The 27,279-nt window shown below is 42.4% G+C and overlaps 2 protein-coding genes across 5 annotated transcripts in view; one reads left to right on the forward strand and one right to left on the reverse strand.

Moving 5' to 3' along the window:
* The window catches only part of IDE (insulin degrading enzyme), a 183,262-nt gene that overhangs the window by 29,833 nt on the left and 126,150 nt on the right, over positions 1-27,279 (forward strand). The gene's annotated exons all lie outside the window — the stretch shown is intronic.
* Positions 10,593-27,279, reverse strand: part of KIF11 (kinesin family member 11) — a 30,392-nt gene continuing 13,705 nt past the window's right edge. For all 4 annotated transcript variants that reach the window (XM_073353888.2, XM_078853835.1, XM_073353887.2 and 1 more), the window contains 14 exons: positions 27,086-27,181; positions 26,279-26,367; positions 24,840-24,927; positions 23,045-23,233; positions 21,192-21,399; positions 19,563-19,735; positions 18,966-19,088; positions 17,998-18,156; positions 17,374-17,513; positions 15,497-15,776; positions 14,123-14,345; positions 13,728-13,879; positions 13,237-13,353; positions 10,593-10,860 (listed from right to left, as the gene is read on the reverse strand). In XM_073353888.2, the coding sequence (XP_073209989.2) occupies positions 10,735-10,860; positions 13,237-13,353; positions 13,728-13,879; positions 14,123-14,345; positions 15,497-15,776; positions 17,374-17,513; positions 17,998-18,156; positions 18,966-19,088; positions 19,563-19,735; positions 21,192-21,399; positions 23,045-23,233; positions 24,840-24,927; positions 26,279-26,367; positions 27,086-27,181 (2,163 nt within the window). In that variant the 3' untranslated portion in view covers positions 10,593-10,734. The remainder of the gene's footprint in view (positions 10,861-13,236; positions 13,354-13,727; positions 13,880-14,122; positions 14,346-15,496; positions 15,777-17,373; positions 17,514-17,997; positions 18,157-18,965; positions 19,089-19,562; positions 19,736-21,191; positions 21,400-23,044; positions 23,234-24,839; positions 24,928-26,278; positions 26,368-27,085; positions 27,182-27,279) is intronic.

The following is a 27,279-nucleotide window of genomic DNA, read 5'->3' on the forward strand; positions in this document are numbered from 1 at the left end:
ATAATCGGCAAATCATTGAAATGAATTGATTCAACTCTGGCTGGCGTCCTTATTTCTGCCTAAAAGCTTCTGTGAAATCTGAATAAGTGGCCAGTTATCTGACTGTCTCTTCCTGTTATCTGGCTCTAATGACAGAAGTGGGAGAGAGGGAAATGATGTCTTTGAACAGGATCATGGCCTTTCGTTTAAAGTAAATAGCAAATAAAAATGGAATAATAATATCTGGAGAAGGAGTCTGGCCTGGGTTGGTCCTGCACAGATTAAGTAAGCCATTAAAGCCATCAGACAATATAAGGTTGTTGCAGTAGGTGCGGCACTTCTAGTCCACATACACCCCAGGGAGAATCAGAAAGTGATTGTTTGTAATGGTCTAAACATTCTAAAAATGCAGCACAATGTTGCTGTTAAAAGAGACAAAACACAGCCAAGACATCTCACACCTCAGGGAATATTTGTTATATATGCTTTTTTACATGACTGAACTGCAAAGTCCAGGAGATTCAAAGTAAGGGCTTGTTCTCCATCATTAACTCACTGCTGTGAGTTGTACTAACAGGAGGGCGATACAAGCTCCACTCATAGACCAACACCTAGGCACAAGGAGATTTGTTAAGAATAGACTGATCCTCTTGGCTCCAGATTGCTTTACTCTTCTCGCTGTAACTCAGACTATGGGCTGTGTTATGATAGATTTTCATGTCTGTTACGTTACAAATCCTGAAAAAAATCCTTTGGCATGTATTTATTTACATCGCTGTAGTCTGTGAGACCCAGATCCTCAAAAGGTATTTAAGTGCCTGACTCTGATTGATTTCAATGGGAATGACCATGCCTAAATACCAAACACCAACATTAGACTCTTATTTGTGTCATAGTCTGACAACTGGTAATATGAACTCCATGATAAACTATCTTCCTTTTTCAAGACTAAATATGCCCAGTTTTTAAAACCTTTCCTCATAGGTCAGATTTTCTAAACCTTTGATAATTTTTATTGCTCTCCTCTGGACTGTTTTCAGTTGTCCATGTCTTTCTTAAAGTGTGATGCCCAGAACTGGACACACCGGTGCTGAGTGGAGTGGATCAGTTACCACCTGTGTCTTACACACAACAGTCCTTTAATACACTCCAGAATGATATCAGCCTCTCTTGCACCTGCATCACATTGTTCACTCAATTCATGATACATGATAATCCATAGATCATTTCAGCAGTACCAGTGTCTAGCTAGTTATTCCCCATTTTGTATTCGTGCATTTGATTTTTCCTTACTAGGTGTAATACTTTGCACTCATCTTCACTGAATTTTATCCTGTTTATTTCAGACCAATTCTCCAATTTGTCAAGGTTATTTGGAATTCTAATCCTCTCATTGCAACATCTCCCAGCTTGGTGGCATCTGCAAATTTTATATTTTATAATTTTATTTACTAACATTTATTAGCTGTAATTTTCCATTCTTTCCAAAGAGCCTCTACAGTTGTACTCACAGTATTAAAGCTTTACAGGTAGAGAGAGATGTAAAATAGGACCAGTACAACTTCCAACAAATCTAAAACATGTTTCTCCCTCAAAGTAATCGGTCCCTCATTTTCACAAGCATTAAACTCACTTACTTTAAAACAAACCAACTGACACTCCAAGGCCTAGTCCATATTGTAGACGAAGTGTCTGCAAAAAATATAGTATTTTGAAAAACTAAGTTACAATACTGAGATCACAGAGAAATCTCTATTGGATAGTGCATTTTTTAAAATGTTTTTTTATTTTAGTCCTATAATTTAGAAAAATGCCCATCTGATTTTGTTTTATTAGAGAGAAAAAATCCAGAAACTAGGCTTCATCCTAAAATAAGTTTTAATAGCCTAGACATAAACTCTGCAAAACAGGGTTCAGCATAGAAATACTCAAAAACTATTAAATGTAATGGACAAGAAAGCAGCTACCAGTTACTGAATTTCCACAGTTAAAGCAGTTTTATGCCTGCTATTCACAGGTACTACTCACATTTATGATAGCAACCTTTACAAAGTCAATTTAATTATCTTTATCTTATTACAAATAATAAATTTAGTTGCCCTACAATGAAAATCAATTGTCAACATAAGCTATGGATAACATCTAATAAAACTGCCCTTTGTAAATCTATGATTAATAAGACTGGTTTCTGCATTAACTAACAGACATCATAAAATTTTGTTTCTGGCATTGAATCCACCTATGCAAGGAAATTCAATCTGACATGATGAACCTAAAACAAACTGCCAGAGCATATGAGCAAAAGTTTGGCGCCAATCGTTATTATATTGTGACCATTTGAATATGTATATCTATAAGACAGATTGGTTTTGAAATGAAGGTAGTGTGTATTGCTTTAATTAAGTCATACAATACACTGGATATAACAAGTGATAAATGATCCACTTTTCCTTTATTTCCAGAGCACACTGATAAAGCTTTAGCCATGCAGCTATGTAAGGTTCTGTCAGTAGTAGCAGAAGTTATATGAAAGTTGAGCAATCATTTTCCCAACATAATTTTTACACAGAACAGTGGTTATTTCAGTCATTACACAGAATGAGATTCCCCTTATGATAAAGATGTCAAGGGGTTTCCATTTATCACAATGAAAGCTATGATACTCGAGATACTTGAAGTTATGTTCCTGAAGTTAGTTTGTCTAGTGCATGAATTACTGTGTGATCTTATTGTAGACTTGGGAGTTTATTCTTTCTTTGATGCAAAAAGGATCCATGCTGATTACTCCCAAAGACACTTATTTAATTGTATTTTTGTTAAAGGCCCATTGAAGTCAATGAGAGTCTTTGAAATTATTTCAATGGGCCTTTAACAAAAGTACAATAAAATAAAGATATTTATCTTGAAGGATCCCAAAGGCACTTTACACACTTCAGGACAGGAATACCACTGAAAGCAGTCGCCTCTGGAGTGAAGGGTGGCAGCAAAAGAATACATTACACAGCAGTGGGGGGAAAAAGAGGAAATATCAGCCAAGAACACTAAGACAAGTCCTCCTAAGTGCAATAGGATCTTTATTGTCCATATAGAACAGACAGGATCCTAGTTTCTTTAAGTTCCTTACAGTGGAATAAAACATAAGTGTGACATTTGTAAAACACTTTGAAGAAATGTGGCCTAATCTTCCAATCTATTACCTTGGTATGAGTCAATTGACTTCAGTAGAATCATCCCAGCATAAAACCAGAGTAATAACACAGTGGGGAAGTCAGCCCTATGAAGTGCTACTTATTATTATGATGAGTGGAAACTGAGGTGTCATAGTAATTTCTATAGCATAAGCTTTTATTTTTATTATTATTTGTGATAAACTCCTAGAAATCTGAACAGAATATTTCCTTTCCTAATTTTATTTTCCATTTTGCAAAATTGCAGATTTTTTCTTGTGTAGAATTGAGCTGAAAAACCAATTTTTTTGTTTTAAATTGAACTACTGTAACTAAAAGTACAATTCTGACCATATAAATACAATTTTTTTTAAATATACCAGTATCACCTATGCTACAGGGACATGGCCAGGTTAAAATTAAATAACTATTTGCATGTGTTACTGAAACATCTTAAACAATTAAATCTGTAAGGATTTTAAAAATCTAATTTATTTTTTTACCATGTATGATATTTAATTTACACATTTCTCTCGGTTTGGACAATGAATTAACCATTGGAATTATTTATCAAGGGTCTTGGTGGATTCTCCATAACTGACAATTTTAAAATCAAGATTGGATGTATTTCAAAGATATGTTCTAAGAATTATTTTGTGGAATTTCTATGGTCTGTGTTATACAGGTCAGACTAGATGATAACAATGGTCCCTTCTGGCCTCAGAATCTATGAATCAGTGAAAAGAGACTAGATAATTTCTATTTGTTTCTAGTCATTTTCTCTTTCAGGTTCTCATGAACTAACACAATTTTGCAATGTTTGGGTTGTAAACAGGATAGGAGAATTCTTAGCTGCTTAAAAAATGTTTTCATTGAAATTAAAGAAAACAAGGAAACAAAAACTTAATTTACAAATTACGCTGTTGGTCTCCTGTTAAAGAGCTTCGGAAATCATGTTTCCTTGTTAGCATCTGGTGCAGAGCCAGCACAAAAAGCACAAGACATTTTTGTGGACCCCACCAAAAAAGGCAATTTATTTCTAACTTAATCTGCTATGGCAGGGTAGTTTGTGGATTAAAGATTTTCTCCATTGTAACCATCCTAAGTAGGGTTGCCAACTTTCTAATTCAAGAAAACCGAACACCCTTGCCCGCACACTGCTCTGAACCCTTCCCTGAGGCCCTGCCCCTGCTCACTCCATCCTCTCTAGCTGCAAGATACTTCTCATGCCTGCAGGCCCCTTGCCCAGGGGGCTGCAGTGCTGTCGTGCCCAACGTGAAGGTTGGGCCCCAGAGGAAAGGGGCAGGAGGCTGGCCACCTGGCACTGAGGGGGCTCTGCTCTGCCTGGGCTCTGGGCTGCTGGCTGAGTTTTATTGTCTGGTTTTATTGCCATTTTATTTTCTGTCTCTGATTATGATGGTGTCCAGGAGAACTCCACTCTTCCAGGGGCTGCCTAAATCACCCAGCTTGGAAGAGAGGAGGGTGGACTGGAGGGGAAAAGATGCAGAGGGGGTGGAGGAGAGAGGATGGGGAGGGAAAGAGGCCAAGGATGAGAGCAGGGTGGAGTTGAGAGGAGGCAGTGAAGGAGAGAGGAGGAGGTATGTTGGGGTGGATGGGGATGCAGGGGGAGGCAGAAGGCTACAGGTGCATGAGGATGTGGGGGGCACAGGGGTGTATAGGGACATAATGGGAGTGCAGCAGTGTATGGAAGTGACATGGGGTGTAGCGCTGTCGGGGGTGAGGGACATGGGGTGGTGGTTCTGTGAGGTGGAGAGGATGTATGAGAGAGTGCTTTAAGGGGTACAGGGCTGGGATGGGTAGGTGTGGGGGACAGGGTGAGAGGGGGGGTTGGGACAGTGAGATGCAGTGAGAGGGATGGGGAGGGGTTCAGTGATGGGGGTGCAGGGCTGGGGGAGGGGGAGAAGTTGCCCAGAGTGCCAGGCTCCTGGGGCCAGTGGTGGACTCAGGAGGACGATCCCAGGCTGGGGGGGGGATCGTGCTGCCGGGGCAGAGGTGGTGCTGGGGCGGTGCTGCCAGGCCCGCCCCTGCCTCCCTGAGGTGGCCGGGCAGTGCTGGGTGCTGGGTTCATCTTGTTCTCCTCCCCTCTCCTCCAGCAGCCCCATTCCCAGCACTCTGAGACGGGGATACATACCTCGAACTCCTGGGTGCTGGAGATAGGGCAACAGACCATGGGGTCACCGCAAGAGCACACACCACAGCTCAAGCCCAGCCACAGGAGGAGCCTGAGGAGGAGAAGAGGGCCAGTAGCAGCAGGAGAGGCGTGTGCCATGACCCCTCAACAGCTGCCTGCTGAGCGTTTGCGAGTTGTGCCAGTTTGTCCCCTGCCCTGACCCAGCCAATGGGAGCTGCAGCTGCCCTGGCCACCCCTAAGCCTAGGAACCGGCCATGCCAGCTGCTTCCCAGGAGCCGTGTGGTGCTGACCAGAGCCGCCAGGATCCCCTTTTGACAGGGTGTTCTGGTAGAAAACTAGACACCTGGTCACCTTAAAATAAAATTATGGACTTCCACTGCTTGACAGGGAATTTTTAAATTATATTGTGCCCTACTTTTTGTGGCCAACCTCTTTATCAAGACATACTGGAATGAGGTGCATTCCAGAATTGTTAGAGATTTAAACATTGACCTCAGCTGCAGCTGGGTACATGCTGACCAGAGGCCTTTTGAACCTTGTAGGATTTAGTGTACGTGGAGTTTGAGCTTGAGTTTAACCAACAAGCACATCGTACTACTTTGCTGGCTGATCCACATCTCATTTATAATACTGTAACGTGTAATTGACTAATGCACAGCTATAAAATAACTATGGGGGTGGACAGTTTATACAACAGACCCTTTCACCATGAAAAACAGTTTCTAATAAGAGAAGAAAAAAAATAGTTGGAAAAAGGTTGTATGTACCTTTGTCCAACTGCTCCAAGTATATTTTTTGTTAATCTTTTCCTACCTTGTGTCTTTATTTTTAAGGTGCCCTGGACCATTTGTACTCCTTTTCCCATGTCTTTTTGAGGGAAAAGTCATTTTAATGTTTTAAATTGCCACTTTTCCTCCATCTTCTGCTCTTCACCTGCCCCCATCATTATAGGCTTCCTCTCATTTCCCCCTACCCATTTAAAATAAAAGCACTGGATGGCACCCAGCATAACTGGGAAAGCTGCGGTTGGCAGATAGTTGTCTTCCCCCACCCCCAGTCATAATTTCTGATCTGTCAGATAAAATCAAACACCAATTGAAGACTCTTTCTTTTCCCCCAATGAATAAACCTTGCTTCAATAGCTGCTCTGCTGCAACTCCCACCACTTCAAAACATAAGCAAGTAGCCTCTCCCACCTGGAAAAAAAAAACAGACTCCAGCTGCTCTGCTCCCTATCTCCTCCTGGGTTAGCCACCAATTTACACAAACAACTCACAAAACCTGCAGCTCCCATTTCACCACATCAGGTCCCAGACACCTATCTGTCGCCTCCTTGAAATCGTAAGCTGGCCAGTTCCTCCGACCTTCCAATTTGGATTCCTTCATGTTGCTCTTGTAGTAGGGTAGTGGAGCTCTCACTGGCAATGGGAATCTGAGGCTATTTTGATTCAGAGGACTGGAAAGAGTCTACAAACATGCTGACACCTCATTGCTCTATATTTTCAACAAAGAATGGAGTTAGAAGCTTCTAGCCCCACCATCCTAAGTGCACTTTATGATGCTGCTGCTGTACTAGATACAACCAGCCCCTTGCAGCATTCTCTAGTGCATTGCTGGAGAGAAGTGGGGAAGTCATCTACCACAAAGGGTTTTTGTTTAAAGAAAAAAACAGGAGAGCAGATTTAATTGGTGGAGCATGGCCCTCCTTATCCCCTCATTACCAGCCACCAGTGGGTGTAGGAATTCATTTTAATCATAGATAAGATCCCAGCTGTTGGTGTATGGATGTAACATCATTAGAGACCAAATTGGTCAACCAGAGCATGTCTTTTTAAAACATCCCCAGCTCCACTGATCTTCTCTATCATGCCCCATAGGACTCCTCCAGACAGGGCTACTAGCTTGCTGTTATTTTATTGGAAAAGACTATACTCCCCTTCTTGTTAGTCCCATCATGAACCCAACGGATGTTGCCTATATATCGCTTCCCATCTTGACATATTCCCCATTAGAGTAAGAGTACTCTTTCCTTTTATTGATATATTACCTTGCATCATGTACAGACAAATAGCACTGTTCATTTTTATTGTTGGGAATGTACATATAGTAGGGGAAAGAGGTCAGGATTTTTTTTATTTGTTTTTTTAAATAAAGTTTTCTAGTGCCACTTCAGCAGAGCCAAAGAAGATAATCAGTGTTGCTTTCTTGAGTGGTGGGCTCTTTTAAACCACCTCTGCCCCTTACACTAGTTTGAATATGGAAATAGCCTCACTAAAGTATCATTTTGATACTAAAGCTTTTTAAAATTTCAGCTATTGCTAGTGAAAAGCTATAATGCCTGTTTTTTAAGTATTGTTTTCTCTCTTCTACATTCAACCTCTGTAAAGTGTTTTTATGCCGATGTTAACACAAACAAGCATTACCATCATTTAAGTCAGGGGTGGGCAAACTTTTTGGCCCAAGGGCCACATCAGGGTTGCAAAACTATATGGAGGACCGGGTAGGGAAGGCTGTGACTCCCCAAACAGCCTGGCCCCTGCCCCTATCCACTCCCTCCCACTTCCCACCCCCCTCAGAACCTCTGCCCCACCCAACCCCCCCTGCTCCTTGTCCCCTGACTGCCCCCTCCCGGTACCCCCCACCACTAACCACCCCCTCCCTGGACCCCAACCCCTATCCAACTGCCCCTTTCTCCCTGTCCTGCCTATTCCGTTCCCTAGCTACACCCCCACCCCCTGACAGACCCCCTGGGACTCCCAAGCCTATCCAACCCCCCCCGCCCCATTCCCCATCCCGACTGCTGCCGCCCCCCCCCCCCCCAGAACCTCTGCCCCATCCAACCTCTCCCTGCTCCCTGTCCCCTGACTGCCCCCCAGGACCCTCCGCTCCCCGCCCCCTTACCATGCCGGAGCCAGCCGCTGCGCTGCCAGACAGGAGAGGCAGGCCAGGGGAGGGGCCAGGAGCTAGCCTCCCCTGCTGGGAGCTCAGGGGCCGGGCAGGATGGTTCCACAGGCCAGATGTGGCCTGTGGGCTGTAGTTTGCCCACCTCTGATTTAAGTCCTTGTTTGTGTACCAGCAACAACCTCAGTAAAGGCAGAAGTAGCCATCACAAGCATGTGAATGAATACTTGTGCTGCAGCACAGGCATGAGAAAGCAGTGTATATGTAAACCCCCACAAAATTAAGTGTGGCTATTTAAGAGAATCTCTAGGGTCAAGTTCCACATGATTGGTGATCAAATTCAGTCCCCAAAACTGAGTTTCTCGTTATGCAATCACTGAAAGCACCTAGAATGGAGTCCAAATCCAGAAGTTATATTGACATACATGATCAACGCTAAGACTGGTGCTCCAGCCTAAAAGCTTTGGTGTAGTTAATGGAAACAGCAGCTCCATCCCTTCCTTTCCACTAGATAAGTAGTGGAAGACATCTAGTAGAAGGAAATACAATTACATAAAGACCAAAATAGCCAGGGCCCACTAGTCCATGGCCATGGAATTTGTTGTAAGATCCATTCTATGCTTCCAGCTCTCATAGCTGAGGAAACCTTGGAAATATGGCCCAAGTGTAAGTCAGGGCAGCGTCTTCCGAAGTCTGTGGATAGCTTAAAGCAATAGCTTTGAGGTGTGTACCAACTCATTCTTAATTCTGAGATTAAGATGGACTTGAAAATTATTCCTGGTTTTCAAAGCCGTGACATCCAGCTAGTGTGCTTATTGCAAACTACACCTCAGGCGTCTCCAGGTCCCAAGAACACCAGCTATCTCCTCCACTGCCACAGGCCCTTCAGTTTCCACTCCAACTTCTATGATACTGCTCTGCATTGTCAATACAAGAGACTGTGGCATAATGACAATTGCTAATTATGGAACAAGCTGAATATAGAAAGGGGGACTACAGTATTGGTTTTACATTTAAGTCATTAAAATCATGTTTACATGTAAATTAAGTTACTGCATAATTTTCACTCTGCTTCACCAGAGTTCTGCAGAATCCAGGGACCTTATCACAAGTTCCAGTTTGCCTCAGTACACAGCACCTTGTTTCTACACCTTTTAGCAGATATCTTCTGACAGTCACTGTGTAGCTTTGGCAGTTGGGCACAAATACCATCTCTACAGACAATTCTCTCTCCAAATCCCTCTCAGACAAGAAAAGGGTCAAGTAAAACTTTGGCAGAGAGGCAAATCTGTTTCAAACAGGAATCCTGGCCCTTAGAACATGTGTCAGCCTGTTACCCACTAGCGCCTAATCTAGCACACATGGATCATTTCCCTCATATGGATACCTGAGATTTGGGGGATGGGCCATGGTTTACATGGGTGAAAAGCCAAGAAGAGAGTACCCTGGAAATCACCCTCCATTTATAAGCACCCTTCAACCAATCAGAGCAACAGAGCAGCCCACTTTCACGATTCCATTCCTCACTCCCCATCCATTCCTATACATCCTTCACTTGTCTCATGCTTAGCAGCACATGAACGTCCTCCACTAACTGGAGAACACACCGAGCCCCCAAAACATCAATGGGTACTACTCCCAAGAGTCAAAAAATGGTGGTTGTAACATTAGGGGGCCAGGCTGCAGCAGGAAAAGCAGGTATAGCTCAGGAGAGTTTGGATATTTGACTTTGGCACAGTATTGTCTGAACATTCATTATACCTTTCAGTTAGTGTTGTTGACCATAAAAACTAATAAGCCATGCCCAGTCCACTGCACCATTTTGCTTCATATTAAAGGATGAACAATCCTGCATGAGCAGAAGATCTCTTATAGTGTGATTTCTAGTACTTTGGCTAGACTAGTGTATTTGTTTTGGCTTTTTGATTTGGTAATCTTTTAAATTTTACAAGTTTGTTAATATGGGGAATGCTTATTTGTAGCAGTGCTGCAGATTCTGATGGGCTTCTTTGAAGTATCCACTTATATAATAAAGACAGTACTTTGACACCAGTCTACTACATAGCAACAGGAGACAGACTGAGGCAGGTATAAAAGCAGAATGCCAATATTTACAGTCAATTAAAATAAAAATAAAAAAAATGTAGAAGTGACCTATTTGGAAAGCTTGTCCCCATCTGCCCATGTTGTTTTAAATCTGTTGGTTGTATTGGTTTGTAAGAAAGAGAAAATGGCTAGAGAAAGGCTCATTAGCATTATAAGCTTTAGATTTTAAAAGTCTTTATTTAACATACAGAGCCATAATTTGAAGTTTTAAAAGTCTGTAAATGCCATATAACTAAATTATAGCATATGCTATGTAACTAAGTTACAGTGTATAAAAACAATTCAGACAAAAAGGCAGGACAACTTCCTAGAAAATTTGATTTTGCAACAATATATCACTATATACAGCACCTGAAAATGGTTGAGAAAACAGACTGAACAGAAGATCAGAGGTAAGTTTTACAAATGCAATGGTCTGCATTAAATATCTTAGTTCAGTGCTTTTAAAGGAAGCTTAGACTTGGGAAGAGATTGTTCTGTTGTCTCCTCCATCTTGGACCTCTCCAAGATGCTTGTAGATTTGTTCTCTTTATCCTTTTTTACACTCTTTTTGTGCTGCAGGGTTTAAAAAAGTACCCAGTTAGTATTACACCTTTACACACAATGCTAAAGAATGCAACATTACCCTCTATTTTCTGGTTGTCACATAATTCTGCACACAATACTCAAAGCATAAAAAATTATACAGGACAATTTTCTGAAGACATCTGTTAAGATTTATTCTTGAGGACACAAGAGAGTCTTACGAGCCTAAGGCATTAAGATTTTCTCTTAAGATCAAAAAGAAGATACCTCAAGGAATTCCTGTATGTGCCTAAGAACTGATTTGTTGGAAGTCATTTCTTTAAAGATAGTTCTTACCGTAATTAATGAGAGGGCACCCTTAGCTATAGTGAGACAAGTTTATAAACAGCACACTTTTATTGCTAATGAAAGCAAACCAACAATTACTATTCCATCAAAAAGAAAAGTCTAAAAGGTTGTGCAGTTAGATTTAAATCTGATTCTTGTATGCAAGTTTAGATGTACCCTTTAGGCTTCTGATAAGTTACCAGTTATTCCCGAGGGAATTCTGTGTCACTGTGTACGCACAGAATTCATGTCCCCCGCAAAAAATATGTTCTGCCGCAGAGGCACTAAAGTTACGCTGTTTGTCCACCAGGGGCTGCTGTGGTGCCAGAACAGAGAGCAGCAGGCCATAGCATCTAGCAGCAGATAGGGAGGAGGAGAGGCTGCATTCCTCACAGCGCCCTCCCTGTGGGGCCAGGTGAGGAGATATGGGGGGGGGGGGGGGGAGTGAAGCAGCACAGACAGAGCAGGGCACACAGGGCTGCATGGGAGTGAGGGTGCAGTGCCACATGGGGATGGGGGGACTGAGTGGGGGTGCAAGGTCTCCTGGGGATGAGGAGGGGGGGGGTGCAGGGACACAAGGGGACAGAGACAGATATGCCCGACTGAATGGGAGAGGCTAGGAGTCAGTCTGGATCTGCATTGGAAAGGCTCCCCAACTCCCTGATCCCCCCCCACAGAACACACTTCTTCCACCCATACCCAACAACCCTCTAGGTTCACTCCCAGACTCCTTCCCACCAATTACTTCCCTCCCCCTCAGCTCCTCCATTACCCCAGACTCCCCTAAGCTTTTGCATGGCTTCTGAGGGATGCAGGAAATATGTTTCTGTATTGCAGTTTAAATGAATTATTCAAAGGTTCTGTATTAATATGCCCAGTAAGGATCTATTTGTCAAAAAACATTTACTGAATCTTTTTTGTTGTCTGGATTGTTACAGACATACTTGCTGAGAAGTATTTTGAAATAAATTACCAAAATAATTGAAAGTAGTGTGTTTAATTTGTGTTATTTTGACAAATAAAATACGCAGAATTTTAAAGTATCATGTGCAGAATTTTTACATTTTTGGTGCAGAATTCCTCAAGGAATAACCAGTTTAACCCTTTGTGTTTCATATAGGCCCAAACAAGGTGAAGCAAACATGTACTATCAGGTGTTTAAGGATACACTAAACAAATCCTCAGAACATTTGATCTCCCTCACTGAAACAAATATTGATATAGCAGTCCACATGGACAGCCTAGAAGATTGCCTGTTTAGTTTCCAAGTCATATTGGAGAGGTTATGTTCAGCAGGACAAGTATTTAATCCCTGGAGTGCTGCAGTAATTCATGACCAGATACTTCTTTTGCTAGAGTCAGTTAAGAGGTTTTTGCAACTCTCAAACCGCACCCTCCTCCAAGGACCTCAACATCTTAAAAGAGATCCTATAACTAGACAGTACAAAGCCTTTGAAAGCAGTCCGCCCTTTAACTATCCAAAACAGGGCTTTGGAGTGGAGCCCGGAGCTGGAGCAGCAGGTTTTTGCCTGGAGCTGGAGCAGAGCCGGAGCACAGCTCCAAAGCCCTGATCCAAAAGGGATTATGGGTGAAATTAGAGCAGCTCTGAATACTTTACCAAGAAGAGCCTACCAGGCTAACACTAGTCAATAAATAAAAAGAAACAAAACAAAGTTTACCAGTTCCCTCCCCAGTGGAGTTGGGAGTACTAATCTGTTGCAAAGCCATTATGGTAGATGTTCTATATCTAATCTAATGCTGCGCTGTCTCATGTTGTAAGTACATGAGCTGATGTTCCCCTGTGCCAGCTTCAGTTTTAAGAAAAACTTACTTTCAGCTGAGTTTGATAGAAAAAACTCAATTTAAGGGGGGAATTTATTGGATGCTTCTTTAAATTAAGATATATTAAGTCTCAAGTTGATATTCTGAAGGACTAAGTCTAGTCACAAACCTACACTGACAATGTTACACAAGTGCTATTAAAAGGCATGTCATTTAACTACTTCTGACCCTATTATAGAAGGGGCACCATGCTTCCTGGTCAAATCCAAATCTGTCTGCAACATTTGTGGAAATTACCTGGAAAAAGGGAATACCACTATTTTTTTGACAGCACACACTTGTGTCCAGGGAAGATTTATCACTGAAGATACTTTCGTTAAATTCCTGCACCACCTCTTCTTCCTCCAATGAGTCCTAAAAATAGAAATGGCCAGTTTACATGAATGGCTAAATTCATAAGGGATTTACAATCATTTGATTACGTCCCTAAAATATATGGTACAATCTTTTGAGATATTTATAGATCTTTACATGCACAACTATCAAGCAAAAAAGACCGTTTAAACATAAGACTTGGTTTAATCTCATCCTGTGCATTTCCTGAGCTTTGCATGAACACTCACATTGTACCTGACGAGTGCAACGCAGAATGTAAAAGCTTCCAGAACTCTGTGTTAACAGAGTTGAAATGAAACACCTTTAAAGTGTTGCACTAACTGTTCAATCCCATATCTTCTGAATGAGTGGTTACAAAATGGAGCCTTATATTTATACCATCTCACGTTTACCTGATCCACATGCTCTACCACCTTTGCTGCACTATTTAATGTAGCCATGAGTTCTGGTTGCTGTCGTCTCAATTGCTCAAGCAGCAGGTCACGAGGTTCTGTTCTCACAAGAGTCACTGGATACAAGTAGTCTTTTCTCTGTGGAGTTGTCCCTTTAATGAAGTTGATGTAAAAATGAATGGAATTATTAAACACTTCCATCTTCCACTTCAGTTACATCTCAGATTTCATATTAAATGAAATATAAGAAGCATTCTTTGAAGACACTCTTGTCCATATTAAAAAAATCCAAGACTATCAATCACTTCATGTTCCCATTAGTTTTAGCTTATGAATTCTGTACTCAAGTAGCTTGCTGTGAGATCATTCCCCTTCCCATCCCCCACTGTGAATACCTGTTGGGATATCCACTTTAAGTTCCTCCTGCAGGAAGGCATTAACCTGAGTCAATCCATACTGTGCTTCCTCATGGAGTATCAGTTTCTGCTCCAGGAACATCTCCTTATCATTTTGAATCTGGTCAAGGAGGCTATTCAGTGACCTCTCTTCAGCAGTTTTCTGTCTGTTAATCTGGTCTGTGACTTCAGCAACCGATGCATTACAGCTTTCATTTGCATTCTGAAAGACAGAATACCAAATTAACAATAAAATTAAGGCTAAGGTTTCTTGCCTAACTGGTGGAGCAAAATCAGTTACATTTCAGGTTGTGTCACTAAACTTAAATGCGACCTCAAATTGAAGAGTTTGGCCATGCTAATTTATATTCATTTTGAGAGCAGTATTTAGAATAGTCCATTGCTTGGAACGTACATGCTATCCTTTGGGAACAGATGCCAATAGCTAGTCATAGGAACACAGACATTGCCATGCTGGATCAGACCACTGGTTTTTCAGATTCAGGATCAAGTCTTGAAAAGTAAATAGTACTAAATGCTTCAAAGAAAGATGCAAATAATTGCATATTGGACAATTGTAGGATAAAACACCTGCAAAGGGCTAGGAAGAAAGTTTACATTTTAGAAAGCATTTTTAGCCCTTAAGGTTGTAAAGAAAGTCTTCCAGACATGAAGACACCTGGTATGCATAGACAGTGTTTTCTTCCTGAGTCTTCAGACAGCCTGAAACATTTAGCTGTGAATTTACTCTTTGGGGTGTTAATTCTGAAGTCTAGTGACACTTTAAAAGTCAGTATTAAACTAGCTCACTATTTATTTTACCAGAGGCATGGGAAAGGATTGGGAGTGAAATCCATGGATGGGAGAGTTGTTACAGGGAAGGAAAAAACAGATGGGGAAAAGAAGAATGGGGAAGGAAGAAAAATAAAGGACCAGAAATAGCAGTAACCCTGAAGGGGAACATTTTCCCCACTGACTGATGCCAAATCTAACAACGATAATTAAAAGGTTAGCTACCACTTGAAAGCCATATTCTATACTTGATCACTATGCAAACCCTCCCACTGGCAGGTCCAGGGTTTGGGGAGAAGCATCTCTCCCTGTCACTGCCCTGAGCACTGCTTAGTAAGCAGCTGCATGACTGCGCAGCTTAGAGGGAACTTAGGTGGTTAATATCACGTATCAAAAGATTGGGTACATGATGTTACAGGAAACGAGAGGCAAGCCAACCTCTATCCTGATCAGGAGGCCTGTAGTGTAACAATAGTACTGTAGAATGATATACAGATGACTTTGGATTTGTATCTACACATATTCTACTTTCTGGTCCTCTCCACTGAGAACTTTTCATTACACTATGAAGTTATCAGTTACCCTCTGCAAACATTGAAGTTGTTCCAGCTCACTGCTGAAGGAGGATATCTGTTGATCAGTAAGGCAGTCAATCTTAGTGTTTGCAGATTCAACCCATTCATCTGTCTCCTGACACACTGTGGTGAGAGTTCTGCGAAGTTGTTCACAGCATTCAGTGGACTCCTTCAGCAACTTTTCGTCTTCCCTGTTTAGCTTCCTGATCTCTCGTGAGAACTTATCCAAAGATGCAATGTATTTGTTGTGGTGGGAAGTTGTACAACTGACTAGGTCTGTAGTTTGCCTGCATGAACAACAGATTCATAATATAGATCAGAGGATTTGGAAATGCAGATTTAAAAACATTATGCATTTAATATGATTTGACGACAGCAGCAGTGACAGTCTAATTTCAAAGTAAACCAGATCCAATCTTATTATAATAAGATGACACTGGAATGCTTTCTATTTAACCTATTTATGCAGTAAAGTTTTCCCTAACCACAATCTAGTGCAGTGGTCACCAACCGGTCAGTCCTAGAGGATCTCCCAGTCAATTGTGATCTCTGGTGGTGCAGTGGGGCTGCCGCTAAGGCAGGCTCCCTGCCTGCCCTGGCCCCACGCCACTCCTGAAGTGGCCAGTGCAGCCCTATGGTCTCCCTCCATCCGCTGCTGCTGCCTGCAAGCACCGCCCCCGCAGCTCTCATTGGCCAGGAACGGGGAGTTGTGGCCAAAGGGAGCTGCGGGGTGGTGCTTGCAGAGAGGGGCAGTGCGCAGAACTACGTGCCCCCGCCCCCTCCCAGGAGCCACAGGGGCTCGTTGGCCCCTTCTGGGAGCAGCGTGGGGCCGGGGTAGGCAGGGAGCCTGCCTTAGTGGCAACCACATTGTGCTGCCGACCGGTAGCTGCTGGAGGTAAGAGCAGCCTGGCGGGAGGCTGCACCCCATATCCCCTCCTGCATGCCAAGCCCCAGCCCTGAGCCCCCTCCCAGAGCCAGCATTCCATACCTCCTTGTGCACCCCAAGCCCCAGCCCTGAACCCCCCTGCACCCAAACACTCTGCCCCAGCACTGAGCCCCCTCCCAGAGCTTGCACCCCTCACCCCCTCCTGCACCCCAACCCCCTGCCCCAGGCTCAGCCCAGAGCCCTCTCCCACACTGCGCACCCCTCAGCCCCAGCCCAGAGCCCGCACCCAACCTGTGAAAGTGAGTGACGGTGTAGGAGAGTGAGCGATGGGGCAGGGGGGAATGGAGTGAGTGGGACGGGCCCTTGGGGAAGAGGCGAGGTAGATCCTGGACGTGAAAAGGTTGGAGACCACTGATCTAGTATTACTGCGGGATTTAATAAGTTATTACATTCATTTTGGCCAAGATTTTCCAAAGTGACTAAGGACTGTGGGTGTCCACTTGACAAGTCTTATAAGGACCTCAGTTTTCAGAAGGTACCAAGCACTCTCCCTAGGAAAATCAGATCTTTTCCAAGGGTCTCAAGTTGGGCCCCTATAAGTCACTAGCCACTAGTTCATTCGGTGAGCTCATTTTTCAAGTGATAGATTAATTTACTACTCATATAAACTAATTTGCCTGCAGAACTGAGTGTAAGCATGCAGCAGTAATCAGGGAGCCATGCCCAGACATATCTGATGACCACTCACAAATGTATAGTTCCTGAAAAAAATGGAACCTCTTGATTGCAAGATGCATAAAAGTCTCAACTTTGAGCAGAAGTTAGGTCCAAATATCCTCATATGTTGGGGAAATCTGAATCAGGATCTGAATTTTGTGGTAGGACCCACCTCTAACAGGTGGGACTTGTCCAAAAGAATTTACTGCACGGTAATCTACATTTGTGGTAATCTATGTAAGACAATGTTGTAAGTATATGAAAAACAATATATTTCTTACAGATGGACATTTTCCTGGGCAACAGCAATAGTGGTCTTCAAGTTTCCACCCTTTTTAGATACACCACTTAAATTCTGCTGAGTTTCCTGAACCAACAAATTCAGCTGGCTTTGAAAAGAAGCCATGAGTTGGGTTGTGCCCTATTAAGAAAAATGCAGAGTTATACACCAGACGGGGTGTTACCTGCCTCAAAGCCATTAGCACTTTCAACATTAATAAATTAAATGTAATAGACTCCTTATGGAAGGTATTATATAGCACACCAAAAAGTAGAATATATTTTAAAGCCATAACCACCAGTTGTGCTCAGGAAAGATGTAAGCAATGGATTCACTTAGATTTTGGAGTGTGTTGTGAGCAACAGTTTAGCAACAGCTATAGGTCACTCCAGGAGCAGACGTGATATTTCCACTTCCCCCCACAAAGCTAGAGAAAGCATCACAACTGAGGCTGATTAACAGAAATAGGACAAGCAAATTAAATGAATGGGAAACAATGGTCCTAGTACTGACTGATGAACCAGGTATGAAGATCTACTACGGATGAGTTTAAGTCAAGCCAGGTGAAAAACACTAGGTACAAAATGCTTAATTCCATCTTCTTGTTCAAAGAAAAGGGTGATACCTCTGTAAGTGCCAGCTTTGCCAGGTCTGCTTCTTCCTTTAAACTCTCACAGTCATTCTGAAGTTGAGCCAGAACACTGGCTATATCTTCCTGTAATTTATTCAGAGCGAGACAGTGTTTTGTAAAGAAGGTGTTTGTTTCCTCTTTATGTCCTTCCATCTTTAGAGGGAAATAAATTACATGAAGGTTAGATAAGGAAGCCATGAATTATGGTAGTTAAAGTGGAAGTTTTCATAAACCCAGTGCCATGACCATACACTGGTTATACCTATACAGAATCTCTATACCCTGAAGAGCTTGCAGTTTAAAGGCACTACTGAATAAAGTATGGTGGACAACCGTATGACAGTTGTTGCAGGTAGGCTTTGCAGAAGTTTGAAATTAAAGAAGGGAGGTTGGTATATTAGGCAAGAGGCTGTTCTAAACATAAGGAATGGTGTGAAACAGAGCACAGTAGAATGAGGACAAAAGAGGAGATGCTTGGACAGGACAACAGCAAAATGCACTAGAATTCTTCAAAAGTTAGAACATAAGCTACACACTGAGGAAGATAGCAAGCCAGTATAGATGCTCTAGACAGGGGAGATGCGGTCAGAACAAATGAAGAAGAGCATTTTGGATAAACTGCAGGCAAAATAAATGAGAGGGGGAGGTTTAAGCAGTGGTCCTTTCTTTTATCTAAAACCTTGAGGAGCCAAACTTTGACATTTGGACAATTGAGATTGTATTGATGAGGGGAATACATGAGCACACAAATGAAGAGGTCACTAATGGAAAAGAAGATCTGGAAGTCAGAGAGGTAACAGATGAACCCATGGGGCGGAGTATGCAGATGGGCAAGGCCAGATCAAAGATGGAGACTGAGATGAGAACCCTGGAGGAGTTATTGAGAAAGTGGTCAGTAAGCTAAGTGAACTAGAAGAGCACAGCAAGAAGTCTGTGTGAAAGTAAAATATCCATGCATTTACCTTTTCTGCCACAGCTGAGTAGGTCTTGATGTTATTCTGAAACTGGCTGTTTACTCCCAATACAAATTCTACCATAGGTACCAGACTACTTAACGCTCTTTCCATTCCAGATTTATGCTCTTCCTAGAAAGGATGGTGGGGAAAAAAAAATTAAATACCAGACAGCTCCTCAGTTCAAGTCTGCAAGAGATTATTCAGACTCATTTGAATATATTCAGGGCCCTGTGTGTTCTGCAATTGCAAAATTTGCTCCAGAATCTCCCTTGCTGTAGAATTGTGCTCCAGAATCTCAACGATCATTAGAAAAAAAAGTTTCCAGACCTTCTGTTTGGGAAGATAGCCTTGAACACGTGAACAGAATATAAGCCAATACCAACCTACTTCTAAAAAGCCTGCAACAATGACCCAGGTGTGACTGCCCCCCATCATCTTACTTCAAGCTTTATAGATTCAGTAACCATGCACCTGAGGGCTCAGACAGCTACTGAATTGAAAGTTATTTTTATTAAATTGACTAGACCAAGTTTATGGAGGCCCTTTAAGAGTAGGAAAGATCCATATCCCCAAAATAACGCAAGAGCATCTAGATTAACTAACCATCAATCTCTTCAACTCAGCTTTATTTTTTACTGATTGAGTCTCCTGTTCTAGTATTTTTTCAGAAACCCAAGAAGTTTCAGCAGACAGCATTTCCACAACAGAGGCAAAAGATGAAGATACAGCTGATGCAATAACATTAGTGGTTGAAGAGCTGGCAGACAGAAGGTCACCTACAAAGGTAAACAGAACATTACAAACTTTGTAAAGTTTCCCCAAGAGTCCTACACCATCAGAGGATAAGGGTTCATGTTAGGATACGCTAATAATGTGGTACTAGGACGACCCATCACTCTCACAGATCTTGGGAGACAGGCCAGTCCTTGCTTACAGACAGCCCCCCAACCTGAAGCAAATACTCACCAGCAACCACACACCACACAACAAAACCAAAAAGAATAGGAGTACTTGTGGTACCTTAGAGACTAACAAATTTATTTGAGCATGCTCAGGGGTCGAATAATAAATTTGTTAGTCTCTAAGGTTCCACAAGTACTCTTTCTTTTTGCGGACACAGACTAACATGGCTGCTACTCTGAAACAACAAAAACACTAACCCAGGAACCTATCCTTGCAACAAAGCTCGTTGCCAACTGTGTCCACATATCTATTCAAGGGACACCATCATAGGGCCTAATCACATCAGCCACAATATCAGAGGCTCGTTCACCTGCACATTTACCAATGTGATCATGTGCCAGCAATGTCCCTCTGCCATGTACATTGGCCAAATCGGACAGTCTCTACGTAAAAGAATAAATGGACACAAATCAGACGTCAAGAATTATAACATTAAAAAACCAGTTGCAGAACACTTCATCTCTCTGGTCACTTGATTACAGACCTAAAAGTGGCAATTCTTCAACAAAAAAACTTCAAAAACAGACTCCAACGAGAGACTGCTGAATTGGAATTAATTTGCAAACTGGACACCATTACATTCAGCTTGAATAAAGACTGGGAGTGGATGTGTCATTACACAAAGTAAAACTATTTCCCCATGTTTATTCCCCCCGCCACTGTTCCTCACACGTTCTTGTCAACTGCTGGAAATGGCCCACCTTGATCATCACTACAAAAGGTTTTTTTTTTCTCTCTCCTGCTGGTAAGAGCTCACCCTACCTGATCACTCTCATTACAGTGTGTATGGTAACACCCATTGTTTCATGTTCTCTGTGTATATACAATCTCCCCACCCTATTTTCCACTGCATGCATCCGATGAAGTGAGCTGTAGCTCACGAAAGCTTATGCTCAAATAAATTGGTTAGTCTCTAAGGTGCCACAAGTACTCCTTTTCTTTTTGCGAATACAGACTAACATGGCTGCTACTCTGAAACCTAGGATAAGAACAGTTTGCCCTGGCCAAAAACAGTACCTCTCATCAGTCACAAGTGTTGCCCACAACACAGCAAACTGAAGCGGACGTTTGGGCATAACCTTTACTATACGGGTATGACTGCTCAACTTGGACTACCATTGGTGTGACAAAATTCAGCTCTAGTATTTTAGGTAAAGCCTGGTCCTTATGTCATGCCATATCAATTTTAGGAAAATCTTTGGTATTTCTGCTGCACAGAGTTCATGTTAGCAGTCAGAAGATAGACTGATATAAATTTGTTACACTTACCAACTAAATTAGTGTAAGATTCTATCATTTGTTGCTGTTTCAAACTGTTCTCATTAACAGAATCTTGTATTTTGCTAAACAGAGCATTCATGTGTCCTGCAAATCTCTCCTGGACTTCTGCATTGTGTTGATCAACTACTTTTTTACGATCTAGTTTTGCATGGAGACCAGACACATCTTTTGTTGTTTCTTCAACCGTACTAAGCAACTAAAAAAAAAAAGTTACAATGTCAATCTTCAGATGAACCACCTTCAGCCTCAAAACATAACCGAAGGGTGTACTATAGTCTTTGTTTAACTTAGATGACGAAAACTTAAACATATTGTTTAAAGTAGGAGTTGCATCCCTAGAGAAGGGAAGCCAAGAGTTTACATTAACATGCTTAGTATATCACTACAGTTAATTTCTTAATCCTTGTATAAATTATGATCAGGTGCTCAGGCATTCAGAAAATTGCACACAAGATATTGTTTACTCTTACCAACTTCGAGAAGAGACACACCAAGGCGTTAACATCCCAGCAACCAATGTCCCCAAAATAGGACAATAGGAAGTGAAGGAGCATGGTGGCATCCCCTCTCTGAAGTGTAAATACATGGATGACTAGGACTCTGACATTTAGGTGGTTTCCCACTACTTTTGCAGTGAATAATATAGAATTTGACAATGTATTTTGCCTGCCAATTACTCCTGAGGGCATTCTGCGCCAAAAACGTAAAAATTCTGCACCAAAAAAACCCCCAAAATTCTGCGCACAATATTTTAAAATTCTGCAAATTTTATTTGTCAGATAAATGTGGAGGCTCCACCACGGCATCGGGGAGCACAGGCCACTGGCTGCACAGGCCACTGGCTGCACAGAGGTGGGAGATCACTGTGCAGCTTCCCCCTCCCGGACACGAACTCAGCGGTGAGGCTGCACCCAACCCTGACACAGAGCAAGGACCAGACCTGCCCCAGAAACACCCCAGGGCCCTGCCTCTGTGCCAGGTGCAGCAAGTGTGGGCAGGCAGGCTCAGCAAGGCAGGATCCAAGTGTAGAGGAGCATAGTGTGGGGGGATCCAGGTGTGGGTTGAGAGGGCTCTGTGTGTGGCAATCTGGATGCGAGCAACTCAATTGGGGATCTGGATGCACAGGGACTTGTTGGGGGGTTCTGGGTGTAATGGTAATGAGACTCAGCAGGGGGGTCCAAGTGAAGGTGGTTGGGGATCATCAGAGTGGGGTCTAGATGCTGTGGGAGTGGGGCTCGGTGGGGATACAGGTGCAGCTGGTTGAGGCTCGGTGGGGGGGGATCCAAATGCGGGTGGCTCATCAGGGTGGTCCAGGTGCAGGGGGAGTGGGGCTCATCGGGACGGGGTGGGGGTGAGGCTCAGCAGGAGGGTCTGAGTATGTGGGCGTCTGGATGCATGGCGGTTGGGCTGATGGGGGAGCAGCTCCCTGTACAGGGATCCCTCCCTCTGAAGCGGAGGTGCGATGGGTGCAGGAAGTTGCCATGTAGAATAAGCATTTGCTGGTTCACTGCATCTGGGGTGATGCAGACTGGACGACACCGGAGCTCAGAGCTTTTAGGGCAGGATGACTTTGAGGAAGGCAGCATGCTGGTTAGTGAATAGTCAACCATCAAACGGTCACAAATAAACTTGTCATCTCAAGTGATGTCCCCTCCCCATCACTGTGGAGTGGGTCAGTTCATAAGTCTGTTCCAGTTTTCAGTTTTAAGATCAGCTTGCAAGATACTGTACCAGTACAGTTTTCACAAGTCATTCCCTTAAAAATTAGGCACATTATCGATAGAATTGCTTAGAGAGTATGGGAAGTTACACTTGCAATTAGTTATCAGAAATGCAATAACCTTGCTAGCTGTGCCATGAAGCTTTTCTTCAGTGTTCTCCAAAGCTGAAGCCACATATTCTTCCTCCTCAAGATGAACCTTGGTTTCTTGCAAGTTTTTCTGAGTGTCTTCCAGTTCTCTTGCCGTGATCTGCAGATCCGTTTTGCATTGTTCAAGTTCATTTTTATTAGCCATGAACAGCTCAGTGACCTAAAGTGCAATTGAAATAATGCAGTTAATGAGGAGATACTGCTTTTCAGAAATCTGAAGAGCAATTTAGTCATACTTCCAAATCATATATTCATTAGGAAGAATATCTTCTCCCCCAACAATGTGACTTATGCCAAATTATCAGATGACTGGTCAATTACAAATGCAGCCTCAGTTCTAAGCAGTATGTTTGATATTTGAGACCTTGTACACTAAACTTGAATATGTCTCAAAACAAGTACCAATGACTTTTCTCCAGAACAAGAAAACATGATTAATCACAAGGAAAAGTTCTGCAGAATAATTACATCCACTTAGGGTTCTCCCATTAAAATCAGCCTAACCAAATACCTGGAGGAAAAAGATTCAATTAATATTACTTAATTTAGCTAAAGGCAAGACTTGTAAAATCAACATTTGATAGCTTTGTAGTTCCAAATCTTGGAAAATAATGTTTCTTATTCTCAGATTTAGCCTATTGTACATGTGCAATGAAAAGTCACCTTTTCTCACACAAATGCTGAAAAGTAAATGCTAATCCATCCAGAAAAGAACATTTTAAGAGTCCAATTTTTTGTTGAAAGTCCATCAGAGCAATTTTAAGCTAAGGCAAGCTTAAGAACCAAGTGTAATATTGCATTATGCTGTTATAAGTTACCAAAGTGAAAAGCCACTCTTATTAAGGAGTTAGGCATTGGGTTTCCCTTTCAAACAATTATTTTTGATTAGGAGGTTTGAAGTTTAGCTTCAGCTTCACAAACTGACTAAGCACACTCTGACTAAGCTCCCTAAAGAACCATTGGTATACAAACAGCCTTTGTTTAGAGCTGGTCACAAAATGCCAGTTTGCTGGAACCAAAGTGTATTGCAAAATTGAGACTGGTTAGACGAACTTTTGTTGAATCTCAGACAGTGCTCCATCAGAACCCTGTTGGCCAGGCAGGTTTTCTTTAGGAAACTTGTCTGGTTCCCTTCCAACTCACCTGGGCTTCAAGGGACCACAGCTATAGGGCAACCCCACCTTGCCAGGGCTTCCAGAATCTAGGATCCCAGCTACACACCAGGGAGCCATAAGAAATCTGACTTGACTGGGGTTCTCAGAACTTCCAGGCTACAAAACATTCAGTCAGGAGCCTGGAGGTCCTGGGATAGGCTGCCAGGATATGTGCTCCAGAGCAGCCCTGGGAGCTCCTTGGCAGTGGCAAAACTGACAAGAATGTCAATTTCATTCAGCAGCTACTAGGCTATTCTGTTTCAGAAACACCATGCATTTGCTTTTGAAATAATTTTCCCTCCGGTTTGTCAAAATTATAGAAAAAAGCTGGTTTAGGTCCAAATTGGAAACCAAGTTTTGAAATCTCAATTTCTTGCAAACAAGAAATCCTGAGCTTCAGACAACTCTACCTTTGTTCTTTTCTGATTGAACATATTCAATTATGCAAGAACTACAATCATCATCAGAAAAATTTAGATTTACAAGATGTAAACTCACAGTGATAGGTTTGGAGTTTCTAAAAATATCACAACATCAAGCTCCTCCCTTTGATCTAGTTGTCCCCCCGAACTTCTTGTTTGCAGACGAGTATTGTTAAAAGACTTCACTTACTCTTTTCACTTCTTCCTCCATGGCACTAATTTTATCAATATACTCTGCAATTTGTTCCTCTTGAACTGTCACTTTTCCATTAAGAGCTCTAAAACAATAAGTGTAACATGATTGATTTAATAGTTACCTAATGCTTCTCATGCTGCATGGTTATTTTAATGGTACTTTTATCCTAGTTTCCATATAAACTTTAGAATCATACCACTGGAAGGGACCTCGAGAGGGCATCTAGTCCAGTTCCCTGCACTCATGGCAGGGCTAAGTATTAAGACCATCCATGACAGCTGTTTGTCTAATCTGCTTTTAAAAATCTCCAATGATAGAGATTACACAAATGTTCCTAGGGGATTTATTCTAGTGCTTAACCACTCTGATAGTTAGGAAGTTTTTCCTAACGTCCCACCTAAACTGCCCTTGCTGCAGTTTAAGCCCATTGCTTCTTGTCCTCTCCTTAGATGTTAAGGAAAATAATTTTTCGCCCTCTTCCTCAACTTTTATGTACTTGAAAACTGTTATGTCCCCTCTCAGTCTTCTCTTCTCCAGACTAAATAAAACCAATTTTTTCAATCTTTCCTGATAGGTCGTATTTTCTAGACCTTTAATAATTTTTGTTGTTCTTCTCTGGACTTTCTCCAGTTTGTCCACATCTTTCCTCAAATGTGGCACCCAGAACTGGACACAATGCTCCAGCTGAGGCCTAATCAGTGTGGAGTAGAGTGGAAGAATTACTTCTCATGTCTTGCTTACAACAGTCCTGCTAATACATCCATAATAAGTATTATTCATTCAAATGCAACAAAGATTGATGCCAGTTTGATTTAGACAGTATAATGTACATGAAGAACCTTGTGTTTCTTCCTTCAGATGCATTATTTATTGACCAATGCACTCACAGGTATTCTGAGGCAGATAAGAGTTTAGAGCAGAAGTCCCCAAACTGTGAGGCATGCCCCCAGTAGGTGGGCGCAGAGAAACGTTTGAGGGTCTGGGCCAGCCTCTATGGGGGGTGAGGAGGAAGCACCACCCAGCCCCAGCCCTGGCTCCTGGCCCCACCACCCATCTCCACACCTGCCCCCAGCCACAGCTCCGCACCTGCCCCCAGCCACAGCTCCATTCCTGAAGCCGAGGCTGGGAGCAGAGCCACATCCGGCCATGGGCCCGGCTGCTAGCCTCCACTGTGGCCCAGCTGCGGCTCTGCTCTGCTCCTGGCCCCAGCCTTGGCTGCGCTCCCAACCCCACCCCCACCCTCGGGGCACAGACAGGGGTAAGCGGGGGTGGGGTTGCAACCCTGAAAAGTTTGGGAGACTACTGGTTTAGAGAGACTGACTTTGTACTAGCTGCAGTTCTTACAGGTACAAATGCTCCTATAAATTATGTTACATTTGAGGATGTGGTTGCTATGCTTGACACACCAGGTTTTGCAATAGTCAAGGACTCACTCATAGTTTTCAGCAGAAATGTAGATTCCATTTTTCTCTCGTGCAACAGCAAGATCTCGTTTCAGGCGTTCAATCTCCTCTGTATATTCCTGTAACAAAAATGATCTGTAAAAGACCGAAGATTCCAGTTTGATAAATTACATCTCTACTTTGATTTTGAGGTAGCAGGTGACTGTAACGCTGTAAGATGTTACACATGCCCTTAAGAAAAATTTTATAAGAAAGGTAAAATAATGTTTTAAGCGTTAGTACTTTTAGTTTCACATCTTGAAAGCAGTTACAGCATTGCAGAACTTCTCATTAAATACATTTGATTAGGTGTAAAGCGACAGTGCTCAACAGTAAAATTTAACTAGGCAGTGTCTAACATCTTAAAATAATCACCTATAAAGTTCCCTTACTAAGGGTCAGTTTTATCTGACATGCTGTTGTTTGTCAAACCTTACTGGCTTATCTACCATATGAGACACTGGGATGCTTGTGTCTGAGTTGAGGCACCTATTGTGTTAATATTTTGCCAGATTTTAGTTGCTACCACCTGATAGTTCAGCTGTCTAAGCCTCCTTGTGAACAGGTATCCACATCAAAAGCTGTAACCAGTACTCTGATTGGCAATTTCAGCAAAAGGGCCAAAAACTGAATCAGTAGGGAGATTCAATCCTTGAGACTGAACACCCCACTCATCATTAAAGAGGTGCCTACAGGACAGGATGAAATGGTAACCATGCGAATTCTCAGCAATTTGGCTGACCTGACAGAAATAAATTTAAATAGCCTTCAATTTGTGAAAGCATACTGGACAGTTACCTTAATGAGAGCTCTTTTTGTCAGCTTCTGGTTTACTTCAGGCTTATTCAGGATATTCTTTGCTCTATGTGCATATTCTAGAGTGCTCAAAGTTTCCTGTATAAAAGTACAAAGACAGACACATGACCTCTAGATGAAGGTTCAAGATTTTAGTACTTCATCTGAACTTTTGTATAATTTACAGACTGCTGGAA

The sequence above is a fragment of the Lepidochelys kempii genome, chromosome 7, assembly GCF_965140285.1.
Source record: "Lepidochelys kempii isolate rLepKem1 chromosome 7, rLepKem1.hap1, whole genome shotgun sequence".
NCBI classification, from domain to species: Eukaryota; Metazoa; Chordata; order Testudines; family Cheloniidae; genus Lepidochelys; species Lepidochelys kempii.